The following is a 13,317-nucleotide window of genomic DNA, read 5'->3' on the forward strand; positions in this document are numbered from 1 at the left end:
TCCTGGCAATTGTACTCTGGTGCCAGCAGGTTCTATCTGGGCCTGGGGTCTGGGGATACAGACACGGAACCTGGACCTTTGCCGAGCACTTTCTCTGGCAGCTCTTCGTTCCAAATACATAATCTCATCAAATCCTCAGAACAGCCCTTTGTGACAAAAATGATTATGAGCCCATTTTTCGGATGAAGAAACTGAGACTCAGGATGAGCATGTGCCTACGAGACACGACTAGTAAATGGCAGAGTCAGGAAACCAGGCCACCGAGTTCTCAAGACCGAGCTGTCTCAGCACGGGGCTCCCTGCCTCTCCTGACTGGTGGCTGAGTTAGGGTTGAAACTTTGAACAGGTCCCTGAGGTGACATTACTGCTTGTTCTTCCAAATGTCTCCCTTCTCAGCCATGTCACTCAGGGTATCCTAGCCTGTACATGGTACCACCTCTGCTGGCTCAGCCCTCCTTGTGGCCTAGGCTCAGTCCCTCTGCCTCAGTTCCCCAAGAGTGCTGGCTGCCCAGCCTCCAAGAGAAACTGCCTCTGGTATAGGCTGCCACCTGACAGGTGGGTCCTCCTCTCACTGGGGCTTGGCGGTGGGGCTGGGCCTAGGCTTGAGAATAAGCCAGGCAGTGAGTGACCTCTGCTCCAGTGGAGGGCCCAGCCCCTCTGCTGTCATGATTTTCATGTTGTGTTCTCATGGAACCCAAGTCAGGTGGCAGCCACACTGGGCCACAGAGTAGGCTGAGCCCTGGAGGGCAGTCATGCTGTGCTCCCCAGGAACTGAGAGGCCCCTTGCCATCCCACCCCTTCATCTGAGATGTGTCCTCTGTGCCTTCCTTGAAAGCGGAGCTGTCTCAGTGATCACTGAAGCTTACTGGGTGTTTGTTTTTGTTTTTCTCTGAATGTTTTTACCTCCATTCCCTCCTTTTCTTTATAACCACCCTGGGCCATGAGCATTGCTTGTCCCCATATTAAAGAGGAGGAAAGTGAGACTCAGGGCAGTGTAGTGATTTGCCAGAGATCACGGAGAAGTTCAGGTTTAGAACTGGCACAGAAGCCAGCTCTGTGGTGGTGGACCAGGGCTCTTTACACTGCCCCATGCTGCCTCATGCAGTCTTGCTCCTCATGAAGATTGTTCTGGGCCCAGACACTCATTGGCATGGACAGAGTCGGTTAGTGTTACAGAGCCCAGCTTTGTCTAACAGCAGAGCTCGTCAGTCAGATGTCACAGATGGAAAGGCTCTCACCATGCTTCTGAAGATGGGGAAACTGAGGCCTGAGAAAGGCAGGACTTGTTCAAACACGTAGTGAGTTGGTACCAGGGTCTAGCCTGGAACCCAGGTCTCTTGATCCCCAGCCTGGGCTTGGCTCAGGCCCTTCCTCTCTCCAAATGTAGCTTCCTGGTCTCTTGAGGTATTTGGAGGAGGGATGGGGAAGGCTCACCTATTCTACTGGAATATGCAGGAGGCAGTGACAGCTGCCCCTAGGGCCTAGACTTAGTAGATTGGACAGCTCTGCCCCACCCCAGGGTGCTGAGCCCAGGGGCTTGCACCATTTCCCTTAACTTCCTCCCTAGGTGTTTGCAGGCAGGACTTTCACATGACCCTCAGGTCAGAGCCCTCCGGTGGCTCTGCCTGGCTCACCAGGTTGACTCAATTCCCTCTCAAGTGTATTTAAGGCCTTTTACAATCTGATGCTAGGTGAGCACTGGACTGGGAGTCAGCAGCCCCAGGTTTGTAACCTGGCTCTGCTGCTACCCATGTGATCTTGGGTGAGTGTCTGGACCTCTCTGAACTTCTGCTTCCTCATCTGTTGCCTGCTGTCCAGGGTTTTAGTGAGTGCCAGAGGAATGGCTGCTTTATGACCACCTGAGTAATTTTTTCCTCTCCATCCTTCCCTGTCATTTGTGCCCAGTAGAAATCCTCTGCCTACACGATGCTCATTCCTGTCCTGCCTTTCCACTTGGTGCTGCTTTGCCCAGAAGGCCCTCCCAGTGCCTCCCTAAACCCAGCCCTTACTTCAGAGTCAGGCCAATTCAGCTCGTGTTTAATGCATATGAGCTGAATGCCAAACGGTGGAAATTAGGTTAAATCAGACAGGGGAATTCTGCTCTTGAATAGTCATGCAGGCTCAACAAACAAGTTTTGATCCTTGCCATGTGCCAGGCTCTGTGCTAAGTGCTGGAGAGTCCAAGATGAATGTGACAGGGCTGCCCTTGAGGAACAGTCTGGAGGGGGAGACAACCAACCAAGCATACGTGTGAGCAGACTTTCAATGGAGGGGCCATGTGTCTTATGCAGACCGTCAGGAAGGGGTAAGTGCTATAAAGGAGGATAAAGCAGCGTAAGCCAATAGAAAGGTTTGGGATAGACCTACCTGAGGAGGTGGCATTTGAGCAGGGACCTGAAAGAAGGGGGAGGAGGGAATCTGCCATCCAGCTACGCGGTGCAGAGTGTTGCAGGCAGAGGGAACAGCAAATGCAAAGGTCCTGGGGTAGAATCGTATTCGTGGTCAAGGAAAAGCAAGGAGGCCAGTAGAGCTAGAGGGGAATGAGTGGAACCAAGAGGGTTTGCTGCTAGATTGGATGTGGGATGTGAGAGAAAGGAGTCAGGATGATTCCAGGGTTTGGGGTCTGAGCAACTGAGTGATACTAGGGAGATGCGGACCACCGTAGGAGGAGCAGGTTTGGCGGTGGGGAAATGAGGGTTCAGCTCCTGTGCCCTTGCCACTCTGCAGGTCCACCCCATGCACACCCAGACTCACTGGCCTAAGGGTCACCCCACACCCATCCCTCAAGGTAGTCACCTGATCTTCTTGGGCCCACTCCAAGCTCTGTCCTCTGAATGTCATTTTCTCTCATTGATGTCTTTCTGGCCCTTCTGAGAGGCCAGAAAGATAAACACCAAAGTTGAGGGGTGCCCAACACCCCTTCTTCATTACCACCCTAGACACTGTGAAGCATATAATAGACTCTGTAGCTGATTGAGCTGGGAGGGGTGGGGGGCCCATGCCTCCCCGGACGGCTGCTCTCTCCCCCTCACCCAGCAGCCCCACCTGAGGTTTGCTCTCCCTTTGCAGCTCGTCCTCCCTCCCCTGTAGCAGCTGAAAATGGGACACCCGATTCGCTTTCTGCAGGGCTGTTGTCCTGGAAATGGCAGAATTTCTCTTTGTGTTGCTTTCCTATTGCCACCTCTCCATACTCCACCTCTCTGTCCAAGTGTGATGATACCGCACCCAAGTTCAAGGTATATATAATGGATTTAAATCATTGTTAGGCTTCTAAGCTTGAGTGCCTTTCAGCTGGAAAGGACACTAAGAACGAGTATTGGATACACTCAATTTTGCAAATTTTGCGTTTTGTAAACTTGACCCTACCCCCACCAAAAGGAAAAGAAAAGAAAAACCCGGCTTTCTCATGGCTCTAAAGTTTCCGAAAACGGAACCTCTCTTGTCGAGCCTCCTGTTTCTTCCCCTACTCCAGGTGTGGGGCAGACTGGTGCTTGGAACTCCTGCTAGGGTCAGGCAAGGCTAGGGAAGGAGTTGGGTAGGGGAAGGGAGAACCCAATCTGGGGAGCCCTGCACTTGGGGCCCCAGAAAAGGAAGGGGATGGTGGCTCGAACCAGACTAATCCAATTCTTTATCAGCTCAGGCATTCTGTGCATTTACCCCTCTCTACTGTCCATGGTGAAATTCAGATGTGAATTTCAATGCAATGGATGTGAATTAGATTTTTCTTATGCCAGGGGTACCTCAGGGTCAGGTGAAGGTGAAGAGAGAATAGAAACTGAGGCCCCCTGGTTTCCCTGCCAGCCACAGAGGAAAGGCCTGCCTGGGGCTCTTGGTAGAGGATCTCAGTGTGAGAAACTTGCCTGCACTCTAACGCTTTTGTGGAGGGATTCTTCAATGCATTATGGCACGGGCAATGCCATACAGACAGGTCAGGGGTTAGAGAGTGGGGGGTGGGGTCATTCTGGGTCTGAAACACTGCTATGTAGCCCTGTCTCCTTGGGGCATGTAAGTGATCATCTCTCTGACATTCTCTTTGCTTATCTTAAAATGGGGATAATAACAGTACCTACTGCATTAGGGTCGTTGAGGAAATGAAAGATGCTGCAGTAAAGTGCTTAGTGCAGTCTGTCTCATAGAATTGGTTATAATACAGTAGGTAGAATATACCATTAATACAAAATTTTAAAACTATAGATGCAGGAAAGTTTGGAATTTTGTATCCCAAACTGTTAACAGTATAGATTTGGGGCTTTCGGGGTGCTCGCACATCGAGAAAGGAGAATCGCCAAGAGATTATTCACCTTCTATTTAATGCACTATTATGCTGCTGACCATGAGCAATGTATTTAAATTTAAATGAGCAACATGTATCCATTTTGAAAAACTCTAAAGAAACCAATGTGTGTCACATGGTCACCTGCCAGGGACCCAAACCAGCCATGAGAGTCTTTGGAGCCTGAGGTCCTGCCCCTCCCCCGTGAGCTGCTTGGAGACCTCTCCCTTGCTAGGCCTGTTGTTGCCTGCTGGGCTCTGTATCTTATCAACACTCAGGGACTGTTTACTGCTAGTTCCTGGTCCCTGTCCCTGCCCCCCTCTGCTGTGTGAGTCATCTTCCACCTCACTGCATGGGGACTCTCAATCCGGTGCCTTTCCTGTAGGGGGTGGGGACAATCTGCTGGAGTGAAATTCATGCAGCAAATGTTTATAGAGAGTTCAGGTGGTTGGGGAGGCTTGGCTGGGTATCCAGAGGTGCTGCCCCAGCTCAGGGTGGGGTGAAGTGGGGTCGGGACCACTGCAGTAGGTATTTAAGACTTGGAGAAAGAGGCTGATGGGACTGAAAGGCAGGAGTAGAACCTGAGGCCTGAAGCATCAGCTCGGGCCCCTTGACTCGGTTTCTTGCATGGCCAGCCTGCTCCAGTTGTGTGCCAGCATCTCCCTCACTGTAGTCGTATTTCTAGGCTGAGTGGATGATGCTTCAGGGCCCTTAAAAGACTTTTGAGATTTACTCTCTTTATATTTATTTGTTCATACTCTTCCCTCACTGGTCCCCCACCCTCAAGACCCAACTTCAATCTCACATCCTTTAGAAAGCTTCTGTCATTCCCTTAATTGTTCTTCCTGGGCAAATCACCTTTGTGGGGCCCAGGGCCATGTGCTGGGATGCCAAGCCGACCAGAGCACCAGCTACAGAGCTCCTGGCTCCTCATCTAGGAAGAGTACCTGACTCAGCCGTGGGGGTTCAGGGAAGGCTTCCCAGAGGCGGTGACTCCTGCACTGGGTTTTGAGAAGTGAGTAGAAGTTCAAGATGAAGAAATTTTCCTCTGTGTGTTGGGGACTTCTGGCAACTTGAGGACAGGGGTTAATGTGGATGGGAAGTTAAATGCTAAGGGTTAATCCTGAGCTTGCCCAGCTCCCCAACTCTGGTCACAGCGTACCTGCTCTGGAACCCCTGCTAGGTCCCCCAGAGGGCCCGGCAGTCGCTGTTATCACTCTGCTTATTGCTCTCAAGTTTCCTTGGCTACTGGGCCACCTCCAGCCCATGTGGTATATTTATCCTTACCTCTCCCTTATCAATCATCTCTGAAGTTTGTCTGCCACTTCGCAATGCACAAGGCACTTCTGTGTCTAATCCCTTGATTCTCACTTGTCTACGCATGGAGAAACTGAGGCCCGTTCGTGGTGTAATTCTTTGCCTAATGGTTACTAAAGGGCAGAGCTGGACGTTGAACCTTGGTTTTGGCCTCCTGGCCTACTTTTCTTTTTTCCATGCCTCAGGTGGCCCAGCATGCGATGCTCGTGTTGATGTTCCCTATCTCCCTGAGATGTAGTTTGAAGTAAGCAAGAAATAAAGGTGCCATTTGGAAGAATGATGAGGAAAGGCACAGAGAGAGACTGACACCCTCCCACCCCCAGCATGTGAATGACTCCTACCCAGGTACTCAGAACAGGCTATGGTTGTTTTTACAGGAGAGGCATATTGCAGACTTGAATTCTCTTCCTGTTGATTCTTACAGGCTTATTTTTCATCGATTCAGTGTAGCACAAAGAACTGGCAATTAGGAGACCTGAGTTCTAATTTTGACTCTCCCACTTCCCAGCTAGGTAGCCTTGGGCAAGTCATTTCATCTTTCTGAGCCTCGATTTCTTCATCTATCAAATGAGAGTCAGAATATGAAATGAAATGAGAGGGGATGTAAAAGGCCCCAGCACAGTACCTTGCATCAGACACTCTTTTAAGTGTCTAGTGTTTTTCTCCTTTTCTGTGCTAGAGATTATATCTTAAAGTGAATCACTGGTTTACATTTTTTAAAAATTGTTATTTACTACTCCTGTGGGCCAGGAGCTCTAAATAAATTATCGCAGTGACACTTATCACAACCCTGGGGGGTGGCATCATCACCCCAGTTACAGAGGAGGGACCAAGACACAAAACATGTGTAACAGGTATTGTGCTAAGTGTTTTATATGCACCATCTCATTTAATCTTCATAGCAGCATTCATTTGGATATTGACAAAGGCTCGATGAAATCAGCCTGCCTTCTTGTCTTTTTATTTCCTTGTTTTTCATTTAATTATTCCCCATACATCCATTTGCTGTGTGCAGGGTACTTATGCTAGACTCTTTAGTGGCTATAGACCTCGAATGGCTTTCCTCCTGCTTCTCTGTCTGGCAAAGTTCTGTTGATTCTTCAAAGCCCAGTTCACATGATCCCACTTCTGGGAGCATCACCTTCTCTTGACATTTCAGAGCCATCCCCCCTTCCTTCCTCTTTCCCACACTTCACATCTGAAGGTCAGTCTTATCTCAGTTCACAAATAGTTAATGCCTACTCTGTGCTGGAAGCTGGAGATCCAGATGACTCTATAAAGTTTCCGTCCTTAGGGAGCTTAAAGCTCAGTGATAGACAAGTGCACACCAGCATGTCATGATAATGTAGAGTGAGTCATGTTATACTTGGGTTTTGAAGAAAATGGTCATGATAGCAGTCACCATCTTGCTAACATTAAGTGGCAGCATTGTTTGGCATTCTTTACCCTTATTATTTTCTCCTGTACTCTAGGAATCTTCTGATGGGAAAACCGAGGGTAGGACATACAACGTAATTTGCCCAAGGTCACCCAGCTAGTCAGTGGCTGCACTCTGATGAGAGCCCAGGGCATGTGTCTTTGTTTCTGCTTGTCCGGCTGGGAACTTGCTGGGACAGCAGCTGGGTCTGGTTTATCTTTGTCTGTGGTCCTCACAGCTAATGTTGATGGTGGGAAGAATCAACACTGAGAAGAATCAGAGCCCCTCCTACCCCAAAGGACACTCCAGCCCAGTGGAGACTGGAGCTGAGTACAGCTCAGGCAGGCAGGGCCTAGCAGTCTGATCGTTCCCACCCCCTGCCCTAGGAGTTTAGTGGAAAAGGCTGATCCCTCTGGTTGGGTGAACTTGGGAAGGCTTTCTGGAGGGAGCAGGCTTAAAAGATAGGAAGGATTTCCCAAAGTCTTTACGAGGCCACTGGACTAGAAGAGGAGCAGTAGTGAGACTTCCCTGGAGAAGAGCTCATGGAAAGAAACACCACGTCTGGCCCTCTGGGAACCACGTTGAGTCTCTAGTCCTGGGCACGGATGCTCCCCCTAGAAACGAACTAAGAATAAAACCCGGGATTATGTGGGGAGTGGCTGAGAACACAGGTTGGTTAACCTTTCTGTGCCTCAGTTTCCTCACCTACAAAATGAGAGGGTGGTAACTGTGACCCCCAGAGCTGCGGTGAAATCCAAATGAGTTAAAAAGTATCAGAGCACACTGCTGTAAACTGTCAAGCACCAGGCTTTGTTGGGAGGTATTACCTTTCATTACTGTAGTTGAGACTGGTTGCTGGGGCAGTTGAAGAGGGAGTTAAGAACTGGAATCGTTGTGCAACCAGGAATCCCCTGGGACCTGGCCAAGTTGCAGCCCCAGAGTCCTCAGCCCTGGAACTAGGGCGGCAGAGCCCCTCGTGTACCCCTGGGCCCCTGGTGACCCAGCACTGGTGGGCCAGCACTCCGCTCTGAGCACCCAGGCCAGGGGAGAGGTGCGGGAAGGGGGATCAGGGGTGTCTCGTCACCCTGGCAACCAAGGGTGACGTGGAACAGCCTTGCCTGCCTACTTCTGTGCCAGTCTCAGCAGATGGGGACAGTCTGAGGAGATGTAAATAAAACGTTCTCATGCCGAAGAGCAGAGAAGCTGCAGAGGAGCAGAAGTTTCTCACGCATTTGAAGTTTGGTCAAGTGTCTGTTCAGTGTGTATGTGCGTGCACACGTGTCTGTGTGCACTTGTGTGCGTGCGTGTAAAGAAAGAGGGAGAGTGTGGTGTGGGCATGTGTGTTAGAGTGTCAGAGGGTGAGTGTGGGTGAGTGTGTGTGTAAGAGGTGAGGTTGTGTAAGAGTATGTAAGAGAGCGAGCATATGGGCATGTGTGTCAGAGCAAGAGTGTGGGCGAGAGTATGAGTGTGTAAGAGACAGTGCAGGTGAGCAGTATCAGAGTGAGTGGGTTAGTGTGTGTGCACATGTGTGTAAGTGTGTGTAAGAGAGCAAGAGTGGATGGGTGTGCGCGTCCCCCGGTTGCCTAACTGCCACCTGCACTGGACAGAATGAGAAACGCCTCTCCCCTCCCCTAGCCTATCGCATAGAAGGGGAGCCAGCCCCAAACTGTATCAGCAGGTTTGCCTTGTGGCTCTGAGATGTTAAATTCCACACCTTCTCCCCTCCTTACTCTGGAAAGACTGGAGCCCTTGTGGGAGCCCTTGAGAGATCACTGTCCTTGGAGTTTCATCAGTTCTCATGGTGGAATTGGTCACGTGACCGTTAACGGGTCAGTGGTTCTCTTTGGGTCTCAGTTTCCCTGACCATATAATGGAGGATTTGGATGTTCTCCACAGTCTTTTCCGGCTCTCACAGCTCTGGATCTGATTCGAACTGATGCTGCCCCACCCTTGATTCCATCCTGGTGACATCACCACGGCCACAAGTTCAGGCCTTGGAAGTTTTGCTTCATTTTTTGGTATCTTGGGATCTCGCCTCAATGCTGGGCCTTTGTCAGGGGATCAGGAGCCCCAACCATGCCCTTCCATCACACCTGGTGTCAGCAAGTTTCCTGCACTTTGAGGGAACTCTACAGGGATGCAGGGTGGGGACAGCTGGTGGAGTCAGAGCCTTGGGAGAGGAACAAGCCAGAACAGGCCGGCAGCACCCCCTTCCCTGAGCTTCTGCTCCTAATGACAGACCCTCCCCCTCCCCCCTGGAAGCTGCTTTCCAGTAACATGCCGCCTACCCATGGGCTTGGAGCCAGGAGTGGATCCCAGACCTTCCTGCGCAGCCTGGGCAGAGCCCTCCGCTTCCTTTGCCAGTCAGGGCCCAGAGTTCCTTCTGCTCACTGAGAGGCAAGGCCAACACAGGAAGACCTGGGGGACCCACTCTGAGAACATGGCCCCTGTCCCCGGTACTCTGGAAGCTGCCTTATTTGGAAGAAAGTGTGCTGAAGTCGAGTCAGGAGGCCCAGGACCCGGTCTTTGGTGGTCTGGTCATGTCCTGCCCCCTCTGAGCTCCAAATAGGACTTCTGTCAAATAGGACTTCCAGCTGTCTTTTTACCTAATGATGGAGACGAGATTGAGAAAAGCATGGCCATCCCTACAAGCTCCTCACAGAGGTTCTGACCCTGAGCCACGTCCATGTCCCCAGTACTAAGCTCTGGCCTGGCTCAGAGAAAATACCCATATTTGAGTAAAGGATTAATTAGCTCTCTCTAGTATAAGTTTGAGATGCTATAATCTAGAGTAGAACTCCTCCCTTAGACTCTGGGGAAGCCACCAAATCTTTCCAAGCCCCAGTTTTCTCATCTGTAAAATGGAGACAATACCTATCCCATGGGCTATTGCGAGGGCTAAGAGATGATATGTGCCTGGCTCCCAGCACAGAGCCTGGCTTATGGTGCATCTTTAGGAGTCAGGAGGATTCTTCAAGTTACTGCTCTTCACTTGTTTCACACTCCGCCACCCCCACCCCTCCCAGGGAGCTGTGGGTCTCCAGTGCACTGTCTGGCACTTCCTAGGAGGCAGGACATGACCAGGCCACCAAAGACCAGGTCCTGGGCCTCCTGACTCGGCTTCAGTGCACTTTCTTCCAAATAAGGCAGCTTCCAGAGTACCGGGGGCAGGGGCCACGTTCTCAGAGTGGGTCCCCCAGGTCTTCCTGTGTTGGCCTTGCCTCTCAGTGAGCAGAAGGAACTCTGGGCCCTGACTGGCTTTGTGGGTTGGACTGATGGCATAGAGGTGGTGAGGCATTTAAAAAATCTAATGTGCTAGGTAGAGGTGGAAGCTGTCATCTACCTGCCTTGGGCTGTCTCTAGCTTTTGCATTTTCCTGTAGCAGCTGTTGGTGGGGTAGGGTGTTGAGGTCAGCTGGCTAGAGCTGGAACTGGACTCCTGGCCTGTGCTTGCAGGAGCTCTGCTTCCCTAAACCCTTGGGCCATCCTGTCTCCTCTCCAGGCAGGACAGTACAGGTCTCTCAGTTGTGGTACAAGTGTCCTTTCTCCACCATCTGCATGGGTTGTCTGACCTTTCTGGGTACCAAGAAGAGAGAGGAACCTGGGCAATGACTGTGGATTAAAGATAATGAGAGACACCAGTGAAGGGTAGGCAGGTTGGTCAGGGAACGCTTCCCGGAGGAGGAGGAGGCAGGCAGAAGGGTATGATTAGCTAAACACAGTGTGGATAGAGGTACAAGATCAGTATTCTGAGGAGACAGACTAGACTAGGTAAAATCTGCAGGCAAAAGAGAATGTGGCTCATTTGTGGGAATTACAAAGAATTTGGCAAGGTTGAAACATAAAAATTAGCAGTGTTGGGAGCATGGGACACGAGCAAGACCAAATGATAGAGGCATGGCTGAATGTTTTAAGCTGTACAGTAAGAGACTTTAACCTATATAGTAAGAGAGATTTGGACTTAACATGACCTAGCCCTTCCCAATGTACCAGCCAGCTGAGCATTGGGGGATTACTGGTGGACACGGCAAAGACCAGGGGACTTCTCAGCAAAAGAGATGATTTTGGTCTGGTCTGTTTTGAAGTCAAGAGAATGCACATAATGGCTTTGGGGTCCTCTCTTGCCCTAGGATGGAGATGTGTTTTTTGTTTCCAATATGTTTTGAATGTCTCCTGGGTGCTTGGCACAGTGTCAAGATTCTGGACCAAAATAATGTTTCGAGTATGAGTCTTGACTTGTAGCTATACTGGCTCTATCCACATCAGTACCTGAGAGTAGGAGGGGCTTTGGACATGGGGAAGGCTGTTCCTCCTCCTTCTGGAGGATTTCGGGTAATGAGAGCAGCAGCCAAATAGGCTTCTGGGAACCATATGGGTGATGGCCCAGCCCTGTGCCTTTTCAAATCAGTAGATACTTGTTGAGCACCGACTGTATCCCCAGCCCTGGGGATATAGTTACAAATGGATATGGAATCTGCCTGCATAGAGTTTACAGTGTGGGAAGAAAGTGAGAGTGTCATACCCTCTTAACCAAGCCGAGCCCAGGGGTTATGGTATCCAACATGTAGTTAGTTGCCCAGGACTTCTCCACTTACCTCGCCACCCCAGAACAAGCCAAAAACCCAGAAGGAACTAGGGGCCAAAGCTGGCATTGAGAGAGTCCCTCTCTGAAGGGGATTTTTGCTACTTCCCAGCTGTGGGTATGGAGCCCCAAGGTGGGCCACTACAGAGAGTGGCCTGCCTGCTGCTGCTGCTGGCTTGGGGAGATGGTTGGTGGGTCTCAAGTTGAGGGGCGCATTCATGCCTGATAGGGAGGGAGAATAGGAGGAGTTGACATAGAATTGAGGAGGTTGATGGGAGCTGGGGCGTCTGCCCTTGGGGTCTCTCCTGGTTCTGCTACTGATTTGCTGTGTGACCTTGGACAAGTCCCTTCCCCTTTTGAGCCTCAGCTGCCCCATCCTAAAAGTAGGTGGGATTGGGCTAGAAACAGGGTGGCAAATAGGTTTTGTCTCTCCTGCAAAACCAGCAACATCGATGACTTTCAAGAAGCTGTCGGCTTCTTCAGCAGCTCTCCGGGCTCAAAAAAAAAGAAAGCGTGCACATCGGATTGGAGGTCACTGGACGCCTACTGCAAGTTTGCAGACCTCAGGCAGTATGATTCCCAAGCTCCATCCTGCACTGATATTCTGATTCTTCTGTGCTTCCTTCTATCTTCTGCGTCACTTCTCCACCAGCTGATGTTCTGCCTTCTGCTTAAATGCCTCCATGATGGGGAATTTGCTATTTTACCTCAGACAGAACTGTTAGATTGTCGTGCCTGGCCTTGAGCTCACACCTGCTTCCCTGAACTTGTGCCTAAATAGATGACTTAGGTTCAGGGTAGGTAATGCCCTTAGGCACTTGGAGCCTTGGTGATCAATGTATAATTTCTGTCTTCTGGAGGCATATAGAGCTGCTGCTTTCTGCTATTGTATATAGTGACAGAGATAGCATCTGTATATCCTTTGAAAAAAGCACTTTAAAAACATTGTCGCTTAGTTTATACAGCAACCCTGTGAGCCCTGTGGTGGTACCACCTGCATTTTACAGGCGAGGAAGCTGAGGTCAGAGAGTTAACGGAGTGACCCTCAGACCAAGTTTGTGCCCCTCTCACCAGCTGATCACCTCTTCCCCAGCCCTGTCCCCAACCTTCTGTTCTGACTCCCGCAAGCCCATAGCCTCCTGTTCTCTTGCCCTCCCTCTGCAGGTTTCCATGTGATCCCCACTATCTCGAGCATCGTCCCGGAGAGCTGCCTGCTGATTGTGGTGGGGCTGCTAGTAGGGGGCCTGATCAAGGGTGTGGGCGAGACACCCCCCTTCCTGCAGTCAAAAGTCTTCTTCCTCTTCCTGCTGCCGCCAATCATCCTGGACGCAGGCTACTTCCTGCCGCTGCGGCAGTTCACAGAGAACCTGGGCACCATCCTTATCTTCGCCGTGGTGGGCACACTATGGAATGCCTTTTTCCTGGGTGGCCTCATGTATGCTGTGTGTCTGGTGGGCGGCGAGCAGATCAACAACATTGGCCTTCTGGACAACCTGCTCTTCGGCAGCATCATCTCAGCCGTGGACCCTGTGGCCGTGCTGGCTGTCTTCGAGGAAATTCACATCAACGAGCTGCTACACATCCTCGTCTTCGGGGAGTCCCTGCTCAATGACGCTGTCACTGTGGTGAGAGGGCGGGGGCCACACCCCCATGCACACAAGGCACATACCTGAATCCAAGTCCAGAGTGACTGACGTGCCTGCCGATAATAGTAATGAAACAGCAAATG

At 50.8% G+C, this 13,317-nt stretch overlaps 1 protein-coding gene across 1 annotated transcript in view; it reads left to right on the top strand.

Moving 5' to 3' along the window:
* SLC9A1 (solute carrier family 9 member A1) overlaps window positions 1-13,317 on the top strand; it is a 46,927-nt gene that overhangs the window by 21,384 nt on the left and 12,226 nt on the right. The window contains exon 2 of the mRNA XM_006924373.3: window positions 12,753-13,213. Within this exon, the coding sequence (XP_006924435.1) occupies window positions 12,753-13,213 (461 nt within the window). The remainder of the gene's footprint in view (window positions 1-12,752; window positions 13,214-13,317) is intronic.

Source organism: Pteropus alecto, unplaced genomic scaffold (genome assembly GCF_000325575.1).
Source record: "Pteropus alecto unplaced genomic scaffold, ASM32557v1 scaffold39, whole genome shotgun sequence".
NCBI lineage: Eukaryota > Metazoa > Chordata > Mammalia > Chiroptera > Pteropodidae > Pteropus > Pteropus alecto.